We start from the raw sequence: 26427 nt of genomic DNA on the forward strand, positions 1-26427 counted from the left end.
GGACAGAGTGTTTACCAATAATAGTGCATCAGCAAATAATGTCAAAGCAGGAAAAAATGGTAAAAGGTCAAAATTAAAGGCTCTTTATCTGAATGTACGGAGCATGCGTAACAAGATAGACAAATTAGTTGCACAAGTAGAGATAAATGGGTTTGATCTAATAGCCATTACAGAGACATGGTTGCAAAGTGACCAAGGTTGGGAACTAAATATTCCAGGATACCTGACATTTAGAAAAGACAGGCAGAATGGAAAGGGAGGGGGTGTAGCCCTAATAATAAAGCATGATATAAAGACAGTGGTGAGAAAGGATCTTGGCTGAGAAGATCAGGAAGTAGAATCAGTATGGGTGGAAATAAGAAATAACAAGTGGCAGAAAACACTGGTGGGAGTAGTTTGTAGGCCCCCTAATAGTTGCAATACTGTTGGACAGAGCATTAATCATGAAATAATAGGAGCTTGTAACAAAGGTAATGCGGTAATCGTAGAGGACTTTAATCTTCATATAGACTGGGCAAACCGATGGGACTCGATGGGCCGAATGGCCTCCTTCCATGCTGCAACTTTACTATGATTCTATGAAATCAAATTGGCAACGGTAGATTGGAGGACGAGTTCATGGAATGCATTCACGACGGTATCCGACAGTAATACGTCATGGAACCAACCAGGGAACAGGCTATTTTAGATCTTGTATTGTGTAATGAGACAGGGTTAATTAGTAATCGCTCAGTAAAGGATACTCTGGGGAAGAGTGATCATAATATGATAGAATTTCACATTGAGTTTGAGAGTGACATACTTAAGTCAGAAACTAGAGTCTTAAACTTAAATAAAGCCAATTACATAAGTATGAGGGGCGAGTTGGCTAAGGTAGATTGGGAAATTAAATTAAAGGGTATGACGGTTGATAAGCAATGGCAAACATTTAAAGAAATATTTCAATATTCTCAACAAATATACATCCCATTGAGAAATAAAAACGCCACGGGAAAAGTGATCCACACATGGCTAACTAAAGAAGATAGGGAGAGTATGAGATTAAAAGAAGCCGATAATGTTGCCAAGAAGAGTAGTAAGCCTGAGGATTGGGAGAGTTTCAGAAACCATCAAAGGATGACCAAAAAATTGATAAAACGGGAGAAAATAGAATATGAAAGTAAACTAGCAAGAAATATAAAATCAGATTGTAAGAGCTTCTACAAGTATGTAAAAAGGAAGAGAGTAGCAAAAGTAAACTTGGGTCCCTTAGAGGCTGAGACAGGAGAAATTATAATGGGGAATCAGGAAATGACAGAGACGTTAAATAAATATTTTGTATCTGTCTTCACAGAAGAAGACACAAAAAGCATATCAAAAATAGTGGGGAACCAAGGGGTAAATGAGAGTGAGGAACTTAAAACAATTTATATCACCAGAGAAAAAGTACTGGACTAACTAATGGGACTAAAAGCCGACAAATCCCCTGGACCTGATGGCCTACGTCTTAGGGTTCTAAAAGAGGTGGCTGCAGAGATAGTGGATGCATTGGTTTTGATCTTCCAAAATTCCCTAGATTCTAAGACAGTCCCATTTGACTGGAAGGTAGCAAATGTAACCCCGCTATTCAAGAAAGGAGGGAGAGAGAAAACAGGGAACTACAGGCCAGTTAGCCTGACATCGGTTGTCAGGAAAATGCTGGAATCCATTATTAAGGAAGTGGTAACGGCACTTAGAAAATCATAATATGATTAGGCAGAGTCAACATGGTTTTATGAAAGGGAAATCATGTTTGACAAATGTATTAGAGTTTTTTGAGGATGTAACTAGCAGGGTAGATAAAGGGGAACCAGTGGATGTCGTATATTTGGATTTTCAAAAGGCATTCGATAAGGTGCCACATAAAAGGTTGTGACGCAAGATAAGGGCTCATGGGGTTGGGGGTAATACACTGGCATGAATAGAGGATTGGTTAACGGACAGAAAACAGAGAGTAGGAATAAACGGGTCATTCTCAGGTTGGCAGGCTGTAACTAGTGGGGTGCCGCAAGGATCAGTGCTTGGGCCTCAGATATTTACAATCTATATTAATGACTTAGATGAAGGGACCGAGTGTAATGTATCCAAGTTTGCTGATGATACAAAGCTAGGTGGGAAAGTAAGCTGTGAGGACACAAAGAGTCTGCGAAGGGATATAGACACAGATTAAGTGAGTGGGCAAGAAGGTGGCAGATGGAGTATAATGTGGGGAAATGTGAGGTTATTCACTTTGGTAGGAAGAATAGAAAAACAGAATATTTTTTAAATGGTGAGGGATTCGGGTGTCCTTGCACAAGAAACACAAAATGTTAGCATGCAGGTACAGCAGGCAATTAGGAAAGCAAATGGCATGTTGGCCTTTATTGCAAGGGGGTTGGAGTACAAGAGTAAGGAAGTCTTACTACAATTGTACAGGGCTTTAGTGAGACCTCAACTGGAGTACTGTGTACAGTTTTTGTCTCCTTATCTAAGGAAGGATATACTTGCCTTAGAGACGGTGCAACGAAGGTTCACTAGATTAATTCCTGGGATGAGAGGGTTGTCCTATGAGGAGAGATTGAGTAGAATGGGCCTATACTCTCTGGAGTTTAGAAGAATGAGAGTTGATCTCGTTGAAACAGATAAGATTATGAGGGGGCTTGACAGGGTAGGTGCTGAGAAGTTGTTTCCCCTGGCTGGAGAGTCTAGAACACAGTTGTAGGATAAGGTGTCGGCCATTTAAGACTGAGATGAGGAGGAATTTCTTCACTCAGAGGGTTGTGAATCTTTGGAATTCTCTACCCCAGAGGGCTATGGTTGCTGAGTCAGTGAATATATTCAAGGCTGAGATAGAAAGATTTTTGGATTCTAGGGAAATCAAGGGATATGGGGATCGGGCAGGAAAGTGAAGTTGAGGTTGAAGATCAGCCATGATCTTATTTAATGGTGGAGCAGGCTCGAGGGGCCGTATGGCCTACTCCTGCTCCTATTTCTTATGTTTTTATGTTAACATATATTTCATCACCGGCGCACTGTGGCTGCAGTGTGTACCATCTACAAGATGCACTACAGCAACTCGCCAAGGCTTCTTCGACAGCACCTCCCAAACCCGTGACCTCTACCACCTAGAAGAACAAGGGCAGCAGGTACATGGGAACAACACCACCTGCACGTTCCCCTCCGAGTCACACACCATCCTGACGAGGACATATATCGCCGTTCCTTCATCGTCGCTGGGTCAAAATCCTGGAACTCCCCACCTACAGCACTGTGGGAGAACCTACACCACACGGACTGCAGCAGTTCAAGAAGAAGGAGGCTCACCACCACCTTCTTGAGGGGGCTACTAGGAATGGGCAATAAATGCCGGCCTTGCCAGTGACGCCCACATCCCCAGAATTAATTAAAAAGAAATAAGTCGTCTCGATTGCATGAGACAGGCTAGATAGACCAGCTGGAAATTTCCTGCCTGACATTTTTGTATATTCCTATAATCCAGTGCAGTACTGAGGGAGTGCTGCATTGTCGGAGGTGCTGTCTTTCGGATGAGACATTAAACCTAGGCCCTGTCTGCCCTCAGGTGGATGTAAAAGACCGGGCGGCACTATTTCGAAGAATTGCAGGGGAGTTCTCCCCGGTGTCCTGGACAATATTTATCCTCAAAACAACCCCACCAAAAACAGATTTCATGGTCGCTCATCTCATTGCTGATTGTGGGATCTTGCTGTGCACAGCTTGGCTGCCGCCCAACAACAGTGACTCCACTTCAAAAGTACTTCATTGGCTGTAAGATGCTTTGGAATGTCCATGGGTGTGGAAGTTGCTATATAAATGCAAGCTCCCTCACTCATTGTTACTGACAATGGTGTTGGTCTTGAGATTACTATGACCATGACATTGATGTTGCTGTTGGTGTTAACCTCAATATTGCTCGAGGCCTGTAAGTCCGTTATACTTGTACCTGTTGTTGTCATGCCAATCACAACAGCCTTTTTAAGGATCACCAGGTCTTCCTCTAAGATCAATGAGGACAGATCCTGCGCCATTTTCTCGTACAAGTCCAGGTTTTCATTTATAGAGGCTTTGAGTTTCTCCTCATAGGCCAATTTCCATTTCCTAAATAAAACAGAGTTGCAGATGTAATTTAATCTGAGCATTCAGAGAATATTCAGATACCATCTCCTGTTTTGATAGATAAGAGTATGATTCTTTTGTCTTTTATCCTTGTGATGTTTGTGCTCATCAAGGTGAGGGATGATAGTGCTGGAGTACCAGTTACAGCATCAAACACTCCCAGGGCAGGTACAGGGTTAGATACAGAGTAAAGCTCCCTCTACACTGTCCCATCAAACACTCCCAGGGCAGGTACAGGGTTAGATACAGAGTAAAGCTCCCTCTACACTGTCCCATCAAACACTCCCAGGGCAGCTACAGGGTTAGATACAGAGTAAAGCTCCCTCTACACTGTCCCATCAAACACTCCCAGGGCAGGTACAGGGTTAGATACAGAGTAAAGCTCCCTCTACACTGTCCCATCAAACACTCCCAGGGCAGGTACAGGGTTAGATACAGAGTAAAGCTCCCTCTACACTGTCCCATCAAACACTCCCAGGGCAGGTACAGCACGGGTTAGATACAGAGTAAAGCTCCCTCCACACTGTCCCATCAAACACTCCCAGGGCAGGTACAGGGTTAGATACAGAGTAAAACTCCCTCTACACTGTCCCATTTAACACTCCCAGGGCAGGTACAGGGTTAGATACAGAGTAAAGCTCCCTCTACACTATCCCATCTAACACTCCCAGGGCAGGTACGGCACGGGTTAGATACAGAGTAAAGCTCCCTCTACACTGTCCCATCAAACACTCCCAGGGCAGGTAAAGCACGGGTTAGATACAGAGTAAAGCTCCCTCTACACCGTCCCATCAAACACTCCCAGGGCAGGTAAAGCACGGGTTAGATACAGAGTAAAGCTCCCTCTACACTGTCCCATCAAACACTCCCAGGGCAGGTACAGCACGGGTTAGATACAGAGTAAAGCTCCCTCTACACTGTCCCATCAAACACTCCCAGGGCAGGTACAGCACGGGTTAGATACAGAGTAAAGCTCCCTCTACACTGTCCCATCAAACACTCCCAGGGCAGGTACAGCACGGGTTAGATACAGAGTAAAGCTCCCTCCACACTGTCCCATCAAACACTCCCAGGGCAGGTACAGGGTTAGATACAGAGTAAAACTCCCTCTACACTGTCCCATTTAACACTCCCAGGGCAGGTACAGGGTTAGATACAGAGTAAAGCTCCCTCTACACTATCCCATCTAACACTCCCAGGGCAGGTACGGCACGGGTTAGATACAGAGTAAAGCTCCCTCTACACTGTCCCATCAAACACTCCCAGGGCAGGTAAAGCACGGGTTAGATACAGAGTAAAGCTCCCTCTACACCGTCCCATCAAACACTCCCAGGGCAGGTAAAGCACGGGTTAGATACAGAGTAAAGCTCCCTCTACACTGTCCCATCAAACACTCCCAGGGCAGGTACAGCACGGGTTAGATACAGAGTAAAGCTCCCTCTACACTGTCCCATCAAACACTCCCAGGGCAGGTACAGCACGGGTTAGATACAGAGTAAAGCTCCCTCTACACTGTCCCAACAAACACTCCCAGGGCAGGTACAGCACAGGTTAGATACAGAGTAAAGCCCCTCTCCAGAGACTTGGGCACATAATCTAGGCTGACACTCCAAAGCAGTAGTGAGAGAGTGCTGCACTGTTGGAGGTGCCGTCTTTCGGGTGAGACATTAAACCGAGGCCCCGTCTGCCCTCTCAGGTGGACGTAAAAAAATCCCATGGCCACTATTTAGAAGAAGAGCTGGGGATTTCTCCTCCATGTCTTGGCCAATATTTATCCCTCAACCAACATCACAGATTATCTGATCATAATCACATTACTGGGATCTTGCTGTGCACAAATTGGCTGCCACGTTTTTACACTTGAATAAAAAGTACTTAATTGGCTGTAAAGCACTTTGGGACATCCTGAGGTCTTTCTCTTCTTAACATCAGTTTACCTCCCTGGTGGTAAGGGGCAGCTTCCACTACCGTTCCCATGCACATACAGCGTTTTCTCAGTCAGGTTACCTGTACAAACGCCACCGATCGGTCAGACTTATCTTCCACACGTTTCGAATCCTCCGGACCTCCTCCTCCCTCATGATGCTTTGACCTGCCAAACATTTCCGAATCTCTGCTTCTTCGTCACTATAACAACCACAAAAAAGAATGTGAGCTGGTGAACCATTTCCAGGCCACAGGCCGCCCACAGCATACACCGGCCTCTCCGCCCTCACACCGGCCTCTCCGCCCTCACACCGGCCTCGCCCGCCCTCAGCATACACCGGCCTCTCCGCCCTCGCACCGGCCTCGCCCGCCCTCGCCCCGGCCTCTCCGCCCTCGCCCCGGCCTCTCCGCCCTCGCCCCGGCCTCTCCGCCCTCGCCCCGGCCTCTCCGCCCTCGCCCCGGCCTCTCCGCCCTCGCCCCGGCCTCTCCGCCCTCCCACCGGCCTCTCCGCCCTCCCACCGGCCTCTCCGCCCTCCCACCGGCCTCTCCGCCCTCCCACCGGCCTCTCCGCCCTCCCACCGGCCTCTCCGCCCTCCCACCGGCCTCTCCGCCCTCCCACCGGCCTCTCCGCCCTCGCACCGGCCTCTCCGCCCTCGCACCGGCCTCTCCGCCCTCGCACCGGCCTCTCCGCCCTCGCACCGGCCTCTCCGCCCTCGCACCGGCCTCTCCGCCCTCGCCCCGGCCTCTCCGCCCTCGCCCCGGCCTCTCCGCCCTCGCACCGGCCTCTCCGCCCTCGCACCGGCCTCTCCGCCCTCGCACCGGCCTCTCCGCCCTCGCACCGGCCTCTCCGCCCTCGCACCGGCCTCTCCGCCCTCGCCCCGGCCTCTCCGCCCTCGCACCGGCCTCTCCGCCCTCGCACCGGCCTCTCCGCCCTCGCACCGGCCTCTCCGCCCTCGCACCGGCCTCTCCGCCCTCGCACCGGCCTCTCCGCCCTCGCACCGGCCTCTCCGCCCTCGCACCGGCCTCTCCGCCCTCACTCCGGCCTCTCCGCCCTCACTCCGGCCTCTCCGCCCTCGCACCGGCCTCTCCGCCCTCACACCGGCCTCTCCGCCCTCACACCGGCCTCGCCCGCCCTCGCCCCGGCCTCTCCCACCCTCGCGCCGGCCTCGCCCGCCCTCAGCATACACCGGCCTCTCCGCCCTCGCGCCGGCCTCGCCCGCCCTCGCCCCGGCCTCTCCGCCCTCGCCCCGGCCTCTCCGCCCTCGCGCCGGCCTCTCCGCCCTCGCGCCGGCCTCTCCGCCCTCGCGCCGGCCTCTCCGCCCTCGCGCCGGCCTCTCCGCCCTCGCGCCGGCCTCTCCGCCCTCGCGCCGGCCTCGCCCGCCCTCGCCCCGGCCTCTCCGCCCTCGCCCCGGCCTCTCCGCCCTCGCCCCGGCCTCTCCGCCCTCGCCCCGGCCTCTCCGCCCTCGCGCCGGCCTCTCCGCCCTCGCGCCGGCCTCTCCGCCCTCGCGCCGGCCTCTCCGCCCTCGCGCCGGCCTCTCCGCCCTCGCGCCGGCCTCTCCGCCCTCGCGCCGGCCTCTCCGCCCTCGCGCCGGCCTCTCCCGCCCTCGCCCCGGCCTCTCCGCCCTCGCCCCGGCCTCTCCCGCCCTCGCCCCGGCCTCTCCCGCCCTCGCCCCGCCCTCGCCCCGGCCTCTCCCGCCCTCGCCCCGGCCTCGCCCCGGCCTCTCCGCCCTTGCCCCGGCCTCGCCCCGGCCTCTCCGCCCTCGCCCCGCCCTCGCACCGGCCTCTCCGCCCTCGCCCCGGCCTCTCCGCCCCCGCCCCGGCCTCTCCCACCCTCGCCCCGGCCTCTCCCACCCTCGCCCCGGCCTCTCCCACCCTCGCCCCGGCCTCTCCCACCCTCGCCCCGGCCTCTCCCACCCTCGCCCCGGCCTCTCCCACCCTCGCCCCGGCCTCTCCGCCCTCGCCCCGGCCTCTCCGCCCTCGCCCCGGCCTCTCCGCCCTCGCCCCGGCCTCTCCGCCCTCGCCCCGGCCTCTCCGCCCTCGCCCCGGCCTCTCCGCCCTCGCACCGGCCTCTCCGCCCTCGCACCGGCCTCTCCGCCCTCGCCCCGGCCTCCCCGCCCTCGCCCCGGCCTCTCCGCCCTCGCCCCGGCCTCTCCGCCCTCGCCCCGCCCTCGCCCCGGCCTCTCCGCCCCCGCCCCGGCCTCTCCGCCCCCGCCCCGGCCTTTCCCACCCTCGCCCCGGCCTCTCCCACCCTCGCACCGGCCTCTCCCACCCTCGCGCCGGCCTCTTCGCCCTCGCCCCGGCCTCTCCCACCCTCGACCCGGCCTCTCCGCCCTCACGCCGGCCTCTCCGCCCTCGCGCCGGCCTCTCCGCCCTCGCGCCGGCCTCTCCGCCCTCGCGCCGGCCTCTCCGCCCTCGCGCCGGCCTCTCCGCCCTCGCTCCGGCCTCTCCGCCCTCGCGCCGGCCTCTCCGCCCTCGCGCCGGCCTCTCCGCCCTCGCCCCGGCCTCTCCGCCCTCGCCCCGGCCTCTCCGCCCTCGCCCCGGCCTCTCCGCCCTCGCCCCGGCCTCTCCGCCCTCGCCCCGGCCTCTCCGCCCTCGCCCCGGCCTCTCCGCCCTCGCGCCGACCTCTCCGCCCTCGCCCCGGCCTCTCCCACCCTCGCCCCGGCCTCTCCCACCCTCGCCCCGGCCTCTCCCACCCTCGCCCCGGCCTCTCCCACCCTCGCCCCGGCCTCTCCCACCCTCGCCCCGGCCTCTCCCACCCTCGCCCCGGCCTCTCCGCCCTCGCCCCGGCCTCTCCGCCCTCGCCCCGGCCTCTCCGCCCCCGCACCGGCCTCTCCCACCCTCGCCCCGGCCTCTCCGCCCTCGCCCCGGCCTCTCCGCCCTCGCCCCGGCCTCTCCGCCCTCGCCCCGGCCTCTCCGCCCTCGCCCCGGCCTCTCCGTCCCCGCACCGGTCTCTCCCACCCTCGCCCCGGCCTCTCCGCCCTCGCACCGCCCTCGCACCGGCCTCTCCGCCCTCGCACCGGCCTCTCCGCCCTCGCCCCGGCCTCTCCGCCCCCGCACCGGCCTCTCCCACCCTCGCCCCGGCCTCTCCGCCCTCGCCCCGGCCTCTCCGCCCTCGCCCCGGCCTCTTCGCCCTCGCCCCGGCCTCTCCGTCCCCGCACCGGCCTCTCCCACCCTCGCCCCGGCCTCTCCCACCCTCGCCCCGGCCTCTCCGCCCTCGCCCCGGCCTCTCCGCCCTCGCACCGGCCTCTCCGCCCTCGCCCCGGCCTCTCCGCCCTCGCACCGGCCTCTCCGCCCTCGCCCCGGCCTCTCCCGCCCTCGCCCCGCCCTCTTCCGCCCTCGCCCCGGCCTCTCCCGCCCTCGCCCCGCCCTCGCCCCGCCCTCGCACCGGCCTCTCCGCCCTCGCACCGCCCTCGCCCCGCCCTCGCCCCGGCCTCTCCCGCCCTCGCCCCGCCCTCGCCCCGGCCTCTCCCGCCCTCGCACCGCCCTCGCCCCGGCCTCTCCGCCCTCGCCCCGGCCTCTCCCGCCCTCGCACCGCCCTCGCACCGCCCTCGCCCGCCCTCGCCCGCCCTCGCCCCGCCCTCGCCCTGCCCTCGCGCCGGCCTCTCCCGGCCTCTCCCGCCCTCGCCCCGGCCTCTCCCACCCTCGCCCCGCCCTCGCCCGCCCTCGCCCCGCCCTCGCCCCGCCCTCGCACCGCCCTCGCCCCGGCCTCTCCCGCCCTCGCCCCGCCCTCGCCCGCCCTCGCACCGCCCTCGCCCCGCCCTCGCACCGGCCTCGCCCGCCCTCGCCCGCCCTCGCCCGCCCTCGCCCCGCCCTCTCCTGCCCTCGCCCCGGCCTCTCCCGCCCTCGCCCACCCTCGCACCGCCCTCGCACCGCCCTCGCACCGCCCTCTCCTGCCCTCGCCCCGGCCTCTCCCGCCCTCGCCCGCCCTCGCCCGCCCTCGCACCGCCCTCTCCTGCCCTCGCCCCGGCCTCTCCCGCCCTCGCCCCGGCCTCTCCCGCCCTCGCCCCGGCCTCTCCCGCCCTCGCCCCGGCCTCTCCCGCCCTCGCCCCGGCCTCTCCCGCCCTCGCCCCGGCCTCTCCCGCCCTCGCCCCGCCCTCGCCCCGCCCTCGCCCGGCCTCTCCCGCCCTCGCCCGCCCTCGCACCGCCCTCGCACTGCCCTCGCCCGCCCTCTCCCGCCCTCGCCCCGGCCTCTCCGACTTGCCCCGCCCTCGCACCGGCCTCTCCGCCCTCGCCCCGGCCTCGCCCCGGCCTCTCCGCCCTCGCCCCGCCCTCGCACCGGCCTCTCCGCCCTCGCCCCGGCCTCTCCGCCCCCGCCCCGGCCTCTCCCACCCTCGCCCCGGCCTCTCCCACCCTCGCCCCGGCCTCTCCCACCCTCGCCCCGGCCTCTCCCACCCTCGCCCCGGCCTCTCCCACCCTCGCCCCGGCCTCTCCCACCCTCGCCCCGGCCTCTCCGCCCTCGCCCCGGCCTCTCCGCCCTCGCCCCGGCCTCTCCGCCCTCGCCCCGGCCTCTCCGCCCTCGCCCCGGCCTCTCCGCCCCCGCACCGGCCTCTCCGCCCTCGCCCCGGCCTCTCCGCCCTCGCCCCGGCCTCTCCGCCCTCGCCCCGGCCTCTCCGCCCTCGCCCCGGCCTCTCCCACCCTCGCCCCGGCCTCTCCCACCCTCGCCCCGGCCTCTCCGCCCTCGCCCCGGCCTCTCCGCCCTCGCCCCGGCCTCTCCGCCCTCGCCCTGGCCTCTCCCACCCTCGCCCCGGCCTCTCCCACCCTCGCCCCGGCCTCTCCGCCCTCGCCCCGGCCTCTCCGCCCTCGCCCCGGCCTCTCCGCCCCCGCACCGGCCTCTCCGCCCTCGCCCAGGCCTCTCCGCCCCCGCACCGGCCTCTCCGCCCTCGCGCCGGCCTCTCCCGCCCTCGCCCCGGCCTCTCCCGCCCTCGCCCCGGCCTCTCCCGCCCTCGCCCCGGCCTCTCCGCCCTCGCCCCGGCCTCTCCCGCCCTCGCCCCGGCCTCTCCCGCCCTCGCACCGACCTCGCCCCGGCCTCTCCCGCCCTCGCCCCGCCCTCGCCCCGCCCTCGCCCGGCCTCGCCCGCCCTCGCCCGCCCTCGCACCGCCCTCGCACTGCCCTCGCCCGCCCTCTCCCGCCCTCGCCCCGGCCTCTCCGACTTGCCCCGCCCTCGCACCGGCCTCTCCGCCCTCGCCCCGGCCTCGCCCCGGCCTCTCCCGCCCTCGCCCCGGCCTCTCCGCCCTCGCCCCGCCCTCGCACCGGCCTCTCCGCCCTCGCCCCGGCCTCTCCGCCCCCGCCCCGGCCTCTCCCACCCTCGCCCCGGCCTCTCCCACCCTCGCCCCGGCCTCTCCCACCCTCGCCCCGGCCTCTCCCACCCTCGCCCCGGCCTCTCCCACCCTCGCCCCGGCCTCTCCGCCCTCGCCCCGGCCTCTCCGCCCTCGCCCCGGCCTCTCCGCCCTCGCCCCGGCCTCTCCGCCCCCGCACCGGCCTCTCCGCCCTCGCCCCGGCCTCTCCGCCCTCGCCCCGGCCTCTCCGCCCTCGCCCCGGCCTCTCCGCCCTCGCCCCGGCCTCTCCCACCCTCGCCCCGGCCTCTCCCACCCTCGCCCCGGCCTCTCCGCCCTCGCCCCGGCCTCTCCGCCCTCGCCCTGGCCTCTCCCACCCTCGCCCCGGCCTCTCCGCCCTCGCCCCGGCCTCTCCGCCCCCGCACCGGCCTCTCCGCCCTCGCCCAGGCCTCTCCGCCCCCGCGCCGGCCTCTCCGCCCTCGCGCCGGCCTCTCCCACCCTCGCCCCGGCCTCTCCGCCCTCGCCCCGGCCTCTCCGACCCGCACCGGCCTCTCCGACCCGCACCGGCCTCTCCCACCCTCGCCCCGGCCTCTCCGCCCTCACACCGGCCTCTCCGCCCTCACACCGGCCTCTCCGCCCTCGCCCCGGCCTCTCCGCCCTCGCCCCGGCCTCTCCGCCCTCGCCCCGGCCTCTCCGCCCTCGCCCCGGCCTCCCCGCCCTCGCCCCGGCCTCCCCGCCCTCGCGCCGCCCTCGCCCCGGCCTCTCCGCCCCCGCCCCGGCCTCTTCGCCCTCGCCCCGGCCTCTCCGCCCTCGCCCCGGCCTCTCCGCCCTCGCGCCGGCCTCTCCGCCCTCGCGCCGGCCTCTCCGCCCTCGCGCCGGCCTCTCCGCCCTCGCGCCGGCCTCTCCGCCCTCGCGCCGGCCTCTCCGCCCTCGCGCCGGCCTCTCCGCCCTCGCGCCGGCCTCTCCGCCCTCGCGCCGGCCTCTCCGCCCTCGCGCCGGCCTCTCCGCCCTCGCGCCGGCCTCTCCGCCCTCGCGCCGGCCTCGCCCGCCCTCGCGCCGGCCTCTCCGCCCTCACGCCGGCCTCTCCGCCCTCACACCGGCCTCTCCGCCCTCACACCGGCCTCTCCGCCCTCACACCGGCCTCTCCGCCCTCACACCGGCCTCGCCCGCCCTCACACCGGCCTCTCCCACCCTCGCCCCGGCCTCTCCGCCCTCGCCCCGGCCTCTCCGCCCTCGCCCCGGCCTCTCCGCCCTCGCCCCGGCCTCTCCGCCCCCGCCCCGGCCTCTCCCACCCTCGCCCCGGCCTCTCCGCCCTCGCCCAGGCCTCTCCGCCCTCGCCCCGGCCTCTCCGCCCTCGCCCCGGCCTCTCCGCCCTCGCCCCGGCCTCTCCGTCCCCGCACCGGTCTCTCCCACCCTCGCCCCGGCCTCTCCGCCCTCGCCCCGGCCTCTCCGCCCTCGCCCCGGCCTCTCCGCCCCCGCACCGGCCTCTCCCACCCTCGCCCCGGCCTCTCCCACCCTCGCCCCGGCCTCTCCGCCCTCGCCCCGGCCTCTTCGCCCTCGCCCCGGCCTCTCCGTCCCCGCACCGGCCTCTCCCACCCTCGCCCCGGCCTCTCCCACCCTCGCCCCGGCCTCTCCGCCCTCGCCCCGGCCTCTTCGCCCTCGCCCCGGCCTCTCCGTCCCCGCACCGGCCTCTCCCACCCTCGCCCCGGCCTCTCCGCCCTCGCCCCGGCCTCTCCGCCCTCGCACCGGCCTCTCCGCCCTCGCCCCGGCCTCTCCGTCCCCGCACCGGCCTCTCCCACCCTCGCCCCGGCCTCTCCGCCCCCGCACCGGCCTCTCCCACCCTCGCCCCGGCCTCTCCGCCCTCGCCCCGGCCTCTCCGCCCCCGCACCGGCCTCTCCCACCCTCGCCCCGGCCTCTCCGCCCTCGCCCCGGCCTCTCCGCCCCCGCACCGGCCTCTCCGCCCTCACACCGGCCTCTCCGCCCTCACACCGGCCTCGCCCGCCCTCTCACCGGCCTCTCCCACCCTCGCCCCGGCCTCTCCCACCCTCGCCCCGGCCTCTCCGCCCTCGCCCCGGCCTCTCCCACCCTCGCCCCGGCCTCTCCGCCCTCACACCGGCCTCTCCGCCCTCACACCGGCCTCTCCGCCCCCGCACCGGCCTCTCCCGCCCTCGCCCCGCCCTCGCCCCGGCCTCTCCGCCCTCGCCCCGGCCTCTCCCGCCCTCGCCCCGCCCTCGCCCCGGCCTCTCCCGCCCTCGCCCGCCCTCGCCCCGGCCTCTCCGCCCTCGCCCCGGCCTCTCCGCCCTCGCCCCGGCCTCTCCCGCCCTCGCCCCGCCCTCGCCCCGGCCTCTCCCACCCTCGCCCCGGCCTCTCCCACCCTCGCCCCGGCCTCTCCGCCCTCGCCCCGGCCTCTCCGCCCTCGCCCCGGCCTCTCCGCCCTCGCCCCGGCCTCTCCGCCCTCGCCCCGGCCTCTCCCACCCTCGCCCCGGCCTCTCCGCCCTCGCCCCGGCCTCTCCGCCCTCGCCCCAGCCTCTCCGCCCTCGCGCCGGCCTCTCCCACCCTCGCCCCGGCCTCTCCGCCCTCGCCCCGGCCTCTCCGCCCCCGCACCGGCCTCTCCCGCCCTCGCCCCGCCCTCGCCCCGCCCTCGCCCCGGCCTCTCCGCCCTCGCACCGGCCTCTCCGCCCTCGCACCGGCCTCTCCGCCCTCGCCCCGGCCTCTCCGCCCTCGCCCCGGCCTCTCCGCCCTCGCCCCGGCCTCTCCGCCCTCGCCCCGGCCTCCCCGCCCTCGCCCCGGCCTCTCCGCCCTCACACCGGCCTCTCCGCCCTCACACCGGCCTCTCCGCCCTCGCCCCGGCCTCTCCCACCCTCGCCCCGGCCTCTCCCACCCTCGCCCCGGCCTCTCCCACCCTCGCCCCGGCCTCTCCCACCCTCGCCCCGGCCTCTTCGCCCTCACGCCGGCCTCTCCGCCCTCGCGCCGGCCTCTCCGCCCTCACGCCGGCCTCTCCGCCCTCGCGCCGGCCTCTCCGCCCTCACACCGGCCTCTCCGCCCTCGCACCGGCCTCGCCCGCCCTCCCACCGGCCTCTCCGCCCTCACACCGGCCTCTCCGCCCTCACACCGGCCTCTCCGCCCTCACACCGGCCTCTCCGCCCTCACACCGGCCTCTCCGCCCTCACACCGGCCTCGCCCGCCCTCACACCGGCCTCGCCCGCCCTCGCCCCGGCCTCTCCCACCCTCGCCCCGGCCTCTCCGCCCTCGCCCCGGCCTCTCCGCCCTCGCCCCGGCCTCTCCGCCCTCGCCCCGGCCTCTCCGCCCTCGCCCCGGCCTCTCCGCCCCCGCACCGGCCTCTCCCACCCTCGCCCCGGCCTCTCCCACCCTCGCCCCGGCCTCTCCTCCCTCGCCCCGGCCTCTCCGCCCTCGCCCCGGCCTCTCCGCCCTCGCCCCGGCCTCTCCGCCCTCGCCCCGGCCTCTCCGCCCTCGCCCCGGCCTCTCCGCCCTCGCCCCGGCCTCTCCGCCCTCGCACCGCCCTCGCACCGGCCTCTCCGCCCTCGCACCGGCCTCTCCGCCCTCGCCCCGGCCTCTCCGCCCCCGCACCGGCCTCTCCCACCCTCGCCCCGGCCTCTCCCACCCTCGCCCCGGCCTCTCCGCCCTCGCCCCGGCCTCTTCGCCCTCGCCCCGGCCTCTCCGTCCCCGCACCGGCCTCTCCCACCCTCGCCCCGGCCTCTCCCACCCTCGCCCCGGCCTCTCCCACCCTCGCCCCGGCCTCTCCCACCCTCGCACCGGCCTCTCCGCCCTCGCACCGGCCTCTCCGTCCCCGCACCGGCCTCTCCCACCCTCGCCCCGGCCTCTCCCACCCTCGCCCCGGCCTCTCCCACCCTCGCCCCGGCCTCTCCCACCCTCGCCCCGGCCTCTCCCACCCTCGCCCCGGCCTCTCCCACCCTCGCCCCGGCCTCTCCCACCCTCGCCCCGGCCTCTCCGCCCTCGCACCGGCCTCTCCGCCCTCACACCGGCCTCTCCGCCCTCACACCGGCCTCTCCGCCCTCACACCGGCCTCTCCGCCCTCACACCGGCCTCTCCGCCCTCACACCGGCCTCTCCGCCCTCACACCGGCCTCTCCCACCCTCGCCCCGGCCTCTCCGCCCTCGCCCCGGCCTCTCCGCCCCCGCACCGGCCTCTCCCACCCTCGCCCCGGCCTCTTCGCCCTCGCCCCGGCCTCTTCGCCCTCGCCCCGGCCTCTCCGTCCCCGCACCGGCCTCTCCCACCCTCGCCCCGGCCTCTCCCACCCTCGCCCCGGCCTCTCCGCCCTCGCCCCGGCCTCTCCGCCCTCGCACCGGCCTCTCCGCCCTCGCCCCGGCCTCTCCGTCCCCGCACCGGCCTCTCCCACCCTCGGCCCGGCCTCTCCCACCCTCGCCCCGGCCTCTCCGCCCTCGCCCAGGCCTCTCCCACCCTCGCCCCGGCCTCTCCCACCCTCGCCCCGGCCTCTCCCACCCTCGCCCCGGCCTCTCCCACCCTCGCCCCGGCCTCTCCGCCCTCGCCCCGGCCTCTCCGCCCCCGCACCGGCCTCTCCGCCCTCACACCGGCCTCTCCGCCCTCACACCGGCCTCGCCCGCCCTCTCACCGGCCTCTCCCACCCTCGCCCCGGCCTCTCCCACCCTCGCCCCGGCCTCTCCGCCCTCGCCCCGGCCTCTCCCACCCTCGCCCCGGCCTCTCCGCCCTCGCCCCGGCCTCTCCGCCCTCGCCCCGGCCTCTCCCGCCCTCGCCCCGCCCTCGCCCCGGCCTCTCCCGCCCTCGCCCGCCCTCGCCCCGGCCTCTCCGCCCTCGCCCCGGCCTCTCCGCCCTCGCCCCGGCCTCTCCCGCCCTCGCCCCGCCCTCGCCCCGGCCTCTCCCACCCTCGCCCCGGCCTCTCCCACCCTCGCCCCGGCCTCTCCGCCCTCGCCCCGGCCTCTCCGCCCTCGCCCCGGCCTCTCCGCCCTCGCCCCGGCCTCTCCGCCCTCGCCCCGGCCTCTCCCACCCTCGCCCCGGCCTCTCCGCCCTCGCCCCGGCCTCTCCGCCCTCGCCCCAGCCTCTCCGCCCTCGCGCCGGCCTCTCCCACCCTCGCCCCGGCCTCTCCGCCCTCGCCCCGGCCTCTCCGCCCCCGCACCGGCCTCTCCCGCCCTCGCCCCGCCCTCGCCCCGCCCTCGCCCCGGCCTCTCCGCCCTCGCACCGGCCTCTCCGCCCTCGCACCGGCCTCTCCGCCCTCGCACCGGCCTCTCCGCCCTCGCCCCGGCCTCTCCGCCCTCGCCCCGGCCTCTCCGCCCTCGCCCCGGCCTCTCCGCCCTCGCCCCGGCCTCCCCGCCCTCGCCCCGGCCTCTCCGCCCTCACACCGGCCTCTCCGCCCTCACACCGGCCTCTCCGCCCTCGCCCCGGCCTCTCCGCCCTCACACCGGCCTCTCCGCCCTCGCCCCGGCCTCCCCGCCCTCGCCCCGGCCTCTCCGCCCTCACACCGGCCTCTCCGCCCTCACACCGGCCTCTCCGCCCTCGCCCCGGCCTCTCCGCCCTCGCCCCGGCCTCTCCGCCCTCGCCCCGGCCTCTCCCACCCTCGCCCCGGCCTCTCCCACCCTCGCCCCGGCCTCTCCCACCCTCGCCCCGGCCTCTTCGCCCTCACGCCGGCCTCTCCGCCCTCGCGCCGGCCTCTCCGCCCTCACGCCGGCCTCTCCGCCCTCGCGCCGGCCTCTCCGCCCTCGCGCCGGCCTCTCCGCCCTCGCACCGGCCTCTCCGCCCTCGCACCGGCCTCGCCCGCCCTCACACCGGCCTCTCCGCCCTCACACCGGCCTCTCCGCCCTCACACCGGCCTCTCCGCCCTCACACCGGCCTCTCCGCCCTCACACCGGCCTCTCCGCCCTCACACCGGCCTCTCCGCCCTCACACCGGCCTCTCCGCCCTCGCCCCGGCCTCTCCCACCCTCACACCGGCCTCGCCCGCCCTCGCCCCGGCCTCTCCCACCCTCGCCCCGGCCTCTCCGCCCTCGCCCCGGCCTCTCCGCCCTCGCCCCGGCCTCTCCGCCCTCGCCCCGGCCTCTCCGCCCTCGCCCCGGCCTCTCCGCCCCCGCACCGGCCTCTCCCACCCTCGCCCCGGCCTCTCCCACCCTCGCCCCGGCCTCTCCTCCCTCGCCCCGGCCTCTCCGCCCTCGCCCCGGCCTCTCCGCCCTCGCCCCGGCCTCTCCGCCCTCGCCCCGGCCTCTCCGCCCTCGCCCCGGCCTCTCCGCCCTCGCCCCGGCCTCTCCGCCCTCGCACCGCCCTCGCACCGGCCTCTCCGCCCTCGCACCGGCCTCTCCGCCCTCGCCCCGGCCTCTCCGCCCCCGCACCGGCCTCTCCCACCCTCGCCCCGGCCTCTCCCACCCTCGCCCCGGCCTCTCCGCCCTCGCCCCGGCCTCTTCGCCCTCGCCCCGGCCTCTCCGTCCCCGCACCGGCCTCTCCCACCCTCGCCCCGGCCTCTCCCACCCTCGCCCCGGCCTCTCCCACCCTCGCCCCGGCCTCTCCCACCCTCGCACCGGCCTCTCCGCCCTCGCACCGGCCTCTCCGTCCCCGCACCGGCCTCTCCCACCCTCGCCCCGGCCTCTCCCACCCTCGCCCCGGCCTCTCCCACCCTCGCCCCGGCCTCTCCCACCCTCGCCCCGGCCTCTCCCACCCTCGCCCCGGCCTCTCCCACCCTCGCCCCGGCCTCTCCGCCCTCGCCCCGGCCTCTCCGCCCTCGCACCGGCCTCTCCGCCCTCACACCGGCCTCTCCGCCCTCACACCGGCCTCTCCGCCCTCACACCGGCCTCTCCGCCCTCACACCGGCCTCTCCGCCCTCACACCGGCCTCTCCGCCCTCACACCGGCCTCTCCGCCCTCACACCGGCCTCGCCCGCCCTCACACCGGCCTCTCCCACCCTCGCCCCGGCCTCTCCGCCCTCGCCCCGGCCTCTCCGCCCCCGCACCGGCCTCTCCCACCCTCGCCCCGGCCTCTCCGCCCTCGCCCCGGCCTCTCCGCCCTCGCCCCGGCCTCTTCGCCCTCGCCCCGGCCTCTTCGCCCTCGCCCCGGCCTCTCCGTCCCCGCACCGGCCTCTCCCACCCTCGCCCCGGCCTCTCCCACCCTCGCCCCGGCCTCTCCGCCCTCGCCCCGGCCTCTCCGCCCTCGCACCGGCCTCTCCGCCCTCGCCCCGGCCTCTCCGTCCCCGCACCGGCCTCTCCCACCCTCGGCCCGGCCTCTCCCACCCTCGCCCCGGCCTCTCCGCCCTCGCCCAGGCCTCTCCCACCCTCGCCCCGGCCTCTCCCACCCTCGCCCCGGCCTCTCCCACCCTCGCCCCGGCCTCTCCGCCCTCGCCCCAGCCTCTCCGCCCCCGCACCGGCCTCTCCGCCCTCGCCCAGGCCTCTCCGCCCCCGCCCCGGCCTCTCCGTCCCCGCACCGGCCTCTCCCACCCTCGCCCCGGCCTCTCCCACCCTCGCCCCGGCCTCTCCCACCCTCGCCCCGGCCTCTCCCACCCTCGCCCCGGCCTCTCCCACCCTCGCACCGGCCTCTCCGCCCTCGCACCGGCCTCTCCGTCCCCGCACCGGCCTCTCCCACCCTCGCCCCGGCCTCTCCCACCCTCGCCCCGGCCTCTCCCACCCTCGCCCCGGCCTCTCCCACCCTCGCCCCGGCCTCTCCGCCCTCGCACCGGCCTCTCCGCCCTCGCACCGGCCTCTCCGCCCTCGCACCGGCCTCTCCGCCCTCGCACCGGCGTCTCCGCCCTCACACCGGCCTCTCCGCCCTCACACCGGCCTCGCCCGCCCTCACACCGGCCTCTCCCACCCTCGCCCCGGCCTCTCCGCCCTCGCCCCGGCCTCTCCGCCCCCGCACCGGCCTCTCCCACCCTCGCCCCGGCCTCTCCGCCCTCGCCCCGGCCTCTCCGCCCTCGCCCCGGCCTCTTCGCCCTCGCCCCGGCCTCTCCGTCCCCGCACCGGCCTCTCCCACCCTCGCCCCGGCCTCTCCCACCCTCGCCCCGGCCTCTCCGCCCTCGCCCCGGCCTCTCCGCCCTCGCACCGGCCTCTCCGCCCTCGCCCCGGCCTCTCCGTCCCCGCACCGGCCTCTCCCACCCTCGGCCCGGCCTCTCCCACCCTCGCCCCGGCCTCTCCGCCCTCGCCCAGGCCTCTCCCACCCTCGCCCCGGCCTCTCCCACCCTCGCCCCGGCCTCTCCCACCCTCGCCCCGGCCTCTCCGCCCTCGCCCCAGCCTCTCCGCCCCCGCACCGGCCTCTCCGCCCTCGCCCAGGCCTCTCCGCCCCCGCGCCGGCCTCTCCGCCCTCGCGCCGGCCTCTCCCACCCTCGCCCCGGCCTCTCCGCCCTCGCCCCGGCCTCTCCGCCCCCGCACCGGCCTCTCCCACCCTCGCCCCGGCCTCTCCCACCCTCGCCCCGGCCTCTCCCACCCTCGCCCCGGCCTCTCCGCCCTCGCCCCGGCCTCTCCGCCCTCAGCATACACCGGCCTCTCCGCCCTCACACCGGCCTCTCCGCCCTCGCCCCGGCCTCTCCGCCCTCGCCCCGGCCTCTCCGCCCTCACACCGGCCTCCCCGCCCTCGCCCCGGCCTCCCCGCCCTCGCCCCGGCCTCCCCGCCCTCGCCCCGGCCTCCCCGCCCTCGCCCCGGCCTCCCCGCCCTCGCCCCGGCCTCCCCGCCCTCGCCCCGGCCTCCCCGCCCTCGCCCCGGCCTCTCCGCCCTCGCGCCGCCCTCGCCCCGGCCTCTCCGCCCCCGCCCCGGCCTCTTCGCCCTCGCCCCGGCCTCCCCGCCCTCGCCCCGGCCTCTCCGCCCTCGCGCCGCCCTCGCCCCGGCCTCTCCGCCCTCGCCCCGGCCTCTCCGCCCTCGCCCCGGCCTCTCCGCCCTCGCCCCGGCCTCTCCGCCCTCGCACCGGCCTCTCCCACCCTCGCCCCGGCCTCTCCCACCCTCGCACCGGCCTCTCCCACCCTCGCCCCGGCCTCTTCGCCCTCGCCCCGGCCTCTCCCACCCTCGACCCGGCCTCTCCGCCCTCACACCGGCCTCTCCGCCCTCGCGCCGGCCTCTCCGCCCTCGCGCCGGCCTCTCCGCCCTCACACCGGCCTCTCCGCCCTCACACCGGCCTCTCCGCCCTCGCACCGGCCTCGCCCGCCCTCACACCGGCCTCTCCCACCCTCGCCCCGCCTCTCCGCCCTCGCCCCGGCCTCTCCGCCCTCGCCCCGGCCTCTCCGCCCTCGCCCCGGCCTCTCCGCCCTCGCCCCGGCCTCTCCGCCCTCGCCCCGGCCTCTCCGCCCTCGCCCCGGCCTCTCCGCCCTCGCCCCGGCCTCTCCGCCCTCGCCCCGGCCTCTCCGCCCTCGCCCCGGCCTCTCCGCCCTCGCCCCGGCCTCTCCGCCCCCGCACCGGCCTCTCCCACCCTCGCCCCGGCCTCTCCGCCCTCGCCCCGGCCTCTCCGCCCTCGCCCCGGCCTCTCCGCCCTCGCCCCGGCCTCTCCGTCCCCGCACCGGTCTCTCCCACCCTCGCCCCGGCCTCTCCGCCCTCGCACCGCCCTCGCACCGGCCTCTCCGCCCTCGCCCCGGCCTCTCCGCCCTCGCCCCGGCCTCTCCGCCCTCGCCCCGGCCTCTCCGCCCTCGCCCCGGCCTCTCCGCCCTCGCCCCGGCCTCTCCGCCCCCGCACCGGCCTCTCCCACCCTCGCCCCGGCCTCTCCCTCCCTCGCCCCGGCCTCTCCGCCCTCGCCCCGGCCTCTTCGCCCTCGCCCCGGCCTCTCCGTCCCCGCCCCGGCCTCTCCCACCCTCGCCCCGGCCTCTCCGCCCTCGCCCCGGCCTCTCCGCCCTCGCACCGGCCTCTCCGCCCTCGCCCCGGCCTCTCCGTCCCCGCACCGGCCTCTCCCACCCTCGCCCCGGCCTCTCCCACCCTCGCCCCGGCCTCTCCGTCCCCGCACCGGCCTCTCCCACCCTCGCCCCGGCCTCTCCGTCCCCGCACCGGCCTCTCCCACCCTCGCCCCGGCCTCTCCCACCCTCGCCCCGGCCTCTCCCACCCTCGCCCCGGCCTCTCCCACCCTCGCCCCGGCCTCTCCGCCCTCGCCCCGGCCTCTCCGCCCTCACACCGGCCTCTCCGCCCTCACACCGGCCTCTCCGCCCTCACACCGGCCTCTCCGCCCTCACACCGGCCTTTCCGCCCTCACACCGGCCTCGCCCGCCCTCACACCGGCCTCTCCCACCCTCGCCCCGGCCTCTCCCACCCTCGCCCCGGCCTCTCCGCCCTCGCCCCGGCCTCTCCGCCCTCGCCCCGGCCTCTCCGCCCTCGCCCTGGCCTCTCCGCCCTCGCCCCGGCCTCTCCGCCCCCGCACCGGCCTCTCCCACCCTCGCCCCGGCCTCTCCGCCCTCGCCCCGGCCTCTCCGCCCTCGCCCCGGCCTCTTCGCCCTCGCCCCGGCCTCTCCGTCCCCGCACCGGCCTCTCCCACCCTCGCCCCGGCCTCTCCCACCCTCGCCCCGGCCTCTCCCACCCTCGCCCCGTCCTCTCCGCCCTCGCACCGGCCTCTCCGCCCTCGCCCCGGCCTCTCCGTCCCCGCACCGGCCTCTCCCACCCTCGGCCCGGCCTCTCCCACCCTCGCCCCGGCCTCTCCGTCCCCGCACCGGCCTCTCCCACCCTCGCCCCGGCCTCTCCCACCCTCGCCCCGGCCTCTCCCACCCTCGCCCCGGCCTCTCCGCCCTCGCCCCGGCCTCTCCGCCCTCGCCCCGGCCTCTTCGCCCTCGCCCCGGCCTCTCCGTCCCCGCACCGGCCTCTCCCACCCTCGCCCCGGCCTCTCCGCCCTCGCCCCGCCCTCGCCCGCCCTCGCCCCGCCCTCGCCCGCCCTCGCACCGGCCTCTCCGCCCTCGCACCGCCCTCGCCCCGCCCTCTCCCGCCCTCGCCACGGCCTCTCCCGCCCTCGCCCCGCCCTCGCCCGCCCTCGCACCGGCCTCTCCCGCCCTCGCCCCGCCCTCGCCCCGCCCTCGCCCCGCCCTCGCACCGGCCTCTCCGCCCTCGCCCCGGCCTCTCCCGCCCTCGCACCGCCCTCGCACCGCCCTCGCCCGCCCTCGCCCGCCCTCACCCCGCCCTCGCCCTGCCCTCGCGCCGGCCTCTCCCGGCCTCTCCCGCCCTCGCCCCGGCCTCTCCCACCCTCGCCCCGCCCTCGCCCGCCCTCGCCCCGCCCTCGCCCCGCCCTCGCACCGCCCTCGCCCCGGCCTCTCCCGCCCTCGCCCCGCCCTCGCCCGCCCTCGCACCGCCCTCGCCCCGCCCTCGCACCGGCCTCGCCCGCCCTCGCCCGCCCTCGCCCCGCCCTCTCCTGCCCTCGCCCCGCCCTCGCACCGCCCTCGCCCGCCCTCGCACCGCCCTCGCACCGGCCTCTCCCGCCCTCGCCCCGCCCTCTCCCGCCCTCGCCCCGCCCTCTCCCGCCCTCGCCCCGCCCTCTCCCGCCCTCGCCCCGCCCTCGCCCGCCCTCGCCCCACCCTCTCCCGCCCTCGCCCCGCCCTCGCCCGCCCTCGCCCCGCCCTCGCCCGCCCTCGCCCCGCCCTCGCCCCGGCCTCTCCCGCCCTCGCCCCGGCCTCTCCCGCCCTCGCCCCGGCCTCTCCCGCCCTCGCCCCGGCCTCTCCCGCCCTCGCCCCGCCCTCGCCCGCCCTCGCACCGCCCTCGCCCCGCCCTCGCACCGGCCTCGCCCGCCCTCGCCCGCCCTCGCCCCGCCCTCTCCTGCCCTCGCCCCGGCCTCTCCCGCCCTCGCCCGCCCTCGCACCGCCCTCGCCCCGCCCTCGCACCGGCCTCTCCCGCCCTCGCCCCGCCCTCTCCCGCCCTCGCCCCGCCCTCTCCCGCCCTCGCCCCGCCCTCGCCCGCCCTCGCCCCGCCCTCTCCCGCCCTCGCCCCGCCCTCTCCCGCCCTCGCCCCGCCCTCGCCCCGCCCTCGCCCCGCCCTCTCCCGCCCTCGCCCCGGCCTCTCCCGCCCTCGCCCCGCCCTCTCCCGCCCTCGCCCCGGCCTCTCCCGCCCTCGCCCCGGCCTCTCCCGCCCTCGCCCCGGCCTCTCCCGCCCTCGCCCCGGCCTCTCCCGCCCTCGCCCCCCGCCTCTCCCGCCCTCGCACCGACCTCGCCCCGGCCTCTCCCGCCCTCGCCCCGCCCTCGCCCGGCCTCTCCCGCCCTCGCCCGCCCTCGCACCGCCCTCGCACTGCCCTCGCCCGCCCTCGCCCCGGCCTCGCCCGCCCTCGCCCGCCCTCGCCCGCCCTCGCACCGGCCTCTCCCGGCCTCGCACCGGCCTCGCACCGCCCTCTCCCGCCCTCGCCCGCCCTCGCCCGCCCTCGCCCGCCCTCGCCCCGGCCTCGCCCGCCTCGCCCCATCTGCAACAAGGCCCAAGAGCAGCACCAGAGGAGTGCGGGCCAGGTTAAAAAGACAGATTCAGAAAGCAGGGCTCTGGTGCAAGCTGCTGGAGTTTTTGTTTGAAGGTATTACTGGCAGGATGGGCATCAAACAATCGGCCTTAAAGAAAACGTTTTAGCAGGTTCCGCGTTGGTAATTACTGTCTGGGCGAAGGAGTTATCTATCCTCGGTCCCCTCCTCTTCCTCATCTACGTGCTGCCCAGTGGCGATACCATCTGCCGACATGGAGCCAGGTTCCACATTGTACGCTGACAACGCCCAGCTCTACCTCTCCACCACTAGTCTCTCGACCCCTTCACCGGCTCTGTGCTGTCAGACTGTGTTCCCGACCTCCACTCAAACATTGGGAAGACCGAAGCCATTGTTTTTCGCCCCCGATTCCATCCCCCGCCTCAGCCACTATCTCTGTAACCTCCTCCAGCCCAGCAACGCCCCCCCTTCACCCCAACTACCCAACTCTCCGCTCCTCTGAGTTCCGCCTTTTATGCATTCTCCTCCTTCACCCCACCATTGGCACCCCAGCCTAGGCCCTAAGCTGTCCCCATCCCCTACATCTCTCTACCCATCTTTCCTTCTTTAAGATCCTCATTAAAACCCCGCCTCTTTGAACAAGTTCTTAGTCTCCCCTTCTCATATCTCCTTCTCCCTCTCAAGAGTTTTATTTATTTTTTTCTCTCTGTGAAGTTCCTTGGGACCTTTCCGTCCCGTAAAGGTGCTATATAAATGCAAGTTTCTGTCATTGATACCTCTTGCCACTGTCTATGATGAATGCAAATTTTTCTCCTGCCCACTGCTCCGCACTACATGGGGAATCGCACAGGTCATTGTCCAGATCGCGGTCATTGCCGTCGTCCTCATCAGCTCTGTACCTGGAGTGAACATCTGCAAAGCAAGTCAGAGTAAAGGGAAACACAATAAGGAATTAGATAAAACCTGAGGTTAGGGCAGAGTAGCGTTTATGTCACTGGTTTAATAATCCAGAGGCCTGAACTAGTAATCTCAGAGAATGAGTCCCACCATGGCAGTTTGTAGGGGGAAAAAAAAATCAGTAAAAGTGACCATGAAGCTGTCGGATTGTCATAAAAAACCCAACTGGTTCACTAATGTCCTTTAGAGAACATCCTTACCCAGTCGGGGCCTATATGTGACTCCACTCCCACACCAATGTGGTTAAGAGGAGATTTAATAGAGATGTTAAAATTATGAGGGCTTTTGTTGGAGTAAATAAGGAGAAACTGTTTCCAGTGGTAACCAGAGGACTCAGATTTAAGATAATTGGCAAAAGAACCAGGGGTGGAGATGAGGAGAATTTTTTTTTTAAACACAGGGGATTGTTATAATCCGGAATGCATTGTCTGAAAGCCCCTCGAGCCTGTCCCCCCATTGATTGAGATCGTGGATGATCTGTGACCTAACTCCATATCCCCATATAGATTCATAGAAAGTTACGGAACAGAAGGAGGCCATTCGGCCCATCGTGTCCGTGCCAACCGAAAAAGAGCTACCCTGCTTAATCCCACTTTCCAGCACTTGGTCCTTAGCCCTGTAGGTCACAGCACTTCAAATGCACATCTGAGTTGAGGGTTTCTCCCTCTCAGGCAGTGAGTTCCAGACCCCCCCACCCTCTGGATGAAAAGATTTCTCCTCAGCTCCCCTCTAATCTTCTACCAATTACTTTAAATCTATGCACCCTGTTTATTGATCTCTCTGCTAAGGGAAATAGGTCCTCCCTATCTACCCTATCTTGGCCCTTCATAATTTTATACACCTCAATTAAATCTCCCCTCAGCCTCCTTTGGCCCAGCCTATCCAATCTTTCCTCATAGCTAAAATTCTCCAGCCCTGGCAACATCCTCGTAAATCTCCTCTGTACTCTCTCTAGTGCAATCACATCTTTCCTGTAATGTGGTGACCAGAACTGTACACAGTACTCAAGCTGTGGCCTAACCAATGTTTTATACAGTTCCAGCATAACATCCCTGCTCTTATATTCTATGCCTCGGCTAACAAAGGAAAGTATTCTATATGCCTTCTTAACCACCTTATCTACCTGTCCTGCTATTTTCAGGGATCTGTGGACATGCACTCCAAGGTCCCTCACTTCCTCTACACCTATCAGTATCCTCCCATTTATTGTGTATTCCCTTGCCTTGTTTGCCCTCCCCAAATGCATTTCCCTCAGATAATGAAGCAGTCCGAGCCTGCATGCAGTAAGACCTGGACAACATCCAGGCTTGGGCTGATAAGTGGCAAGTAACATTCGCGCCAGACAAATGCCAGGTAATGACCATCTCCAACAAGAGAGAGTCTAACCCTCTACCCTTGACATTCAATGGCATTACCATCACCGAATCCCTCACCATCAACATCCTGGGGGTCACCATTGACCAGAAACTTAACTGGACCAGCCATATAAATACTGTGGCTACAAGAGCAGGTCAGAGGCTGGGTATTCTGCGGTGAGTGACTCACCTCCTGACTCCCCAAAGCCTTTCCACCATCTACAAGGCACAAGTCAGGAGTGTGATGGAATACTCTCCACTTGCCTGGATGAGTGCAGCCCCAACAACACTCAAGAAGCTCGACACCATCCAGGACAAAGCAGCCCGCTTGATTGGCACCCCATCCACCACCCTAAACATTCACTCCCTTCACCACCGGCGCACTGTGGCTGCAGTGTGCACCATCCACAGGATGCACTGCAGCAACTCGCCAAGGCTTCTTCGA

The 26427-nt window shown here is 70.1% G+C and overlaps 1 protein-coding gene across 1 annotated transcript in view; it reads right to left on the bottom strand.

Moving 5' to 3' along the window:
* LOC137332557 (NFX1-type zinc finger-containing protein 1-like) overlaps positions 1 to 26427 on the bottom strand; it is a 102851-nt gene that overhangs the window by 22919 nt on the left and 53505 nt on the right. Inside the window, exons 8-10 of the mRNA XM_067996479.1 lie at positions 24447 to 24582; positions 6139 to 6258; positions 3959 to 4113 (exon numbers count right to left, since the gene is read on the bottom strand). Coding sequence (XP_067852580.1) covers positions 3959 to 4113; positions 6139 to 6258; positions 24447 to 24582 — 411 coding nt within the window. The remainder of the gene's footprint in view (positions 1 to 3958; positions 4114 to 6138; positions 6259 to 24446; positions 24583 to 26427) is intronic.

The sequence above is a fragment of the Heptranchias perlo genome, chromosome 2, assembly GCF_035084215.1.
Source record: "Heptranchias perlo isolate sHepPer1 chromosome 2, sHepPer1.hap1, whole genome shotgun sequence".
NCBI lineage: Eukaryota > Metazoa > Chordata > Chondrichthyes > Hexanchiformes > Hexanchidae > Heptranchias > Heptranchias perlo.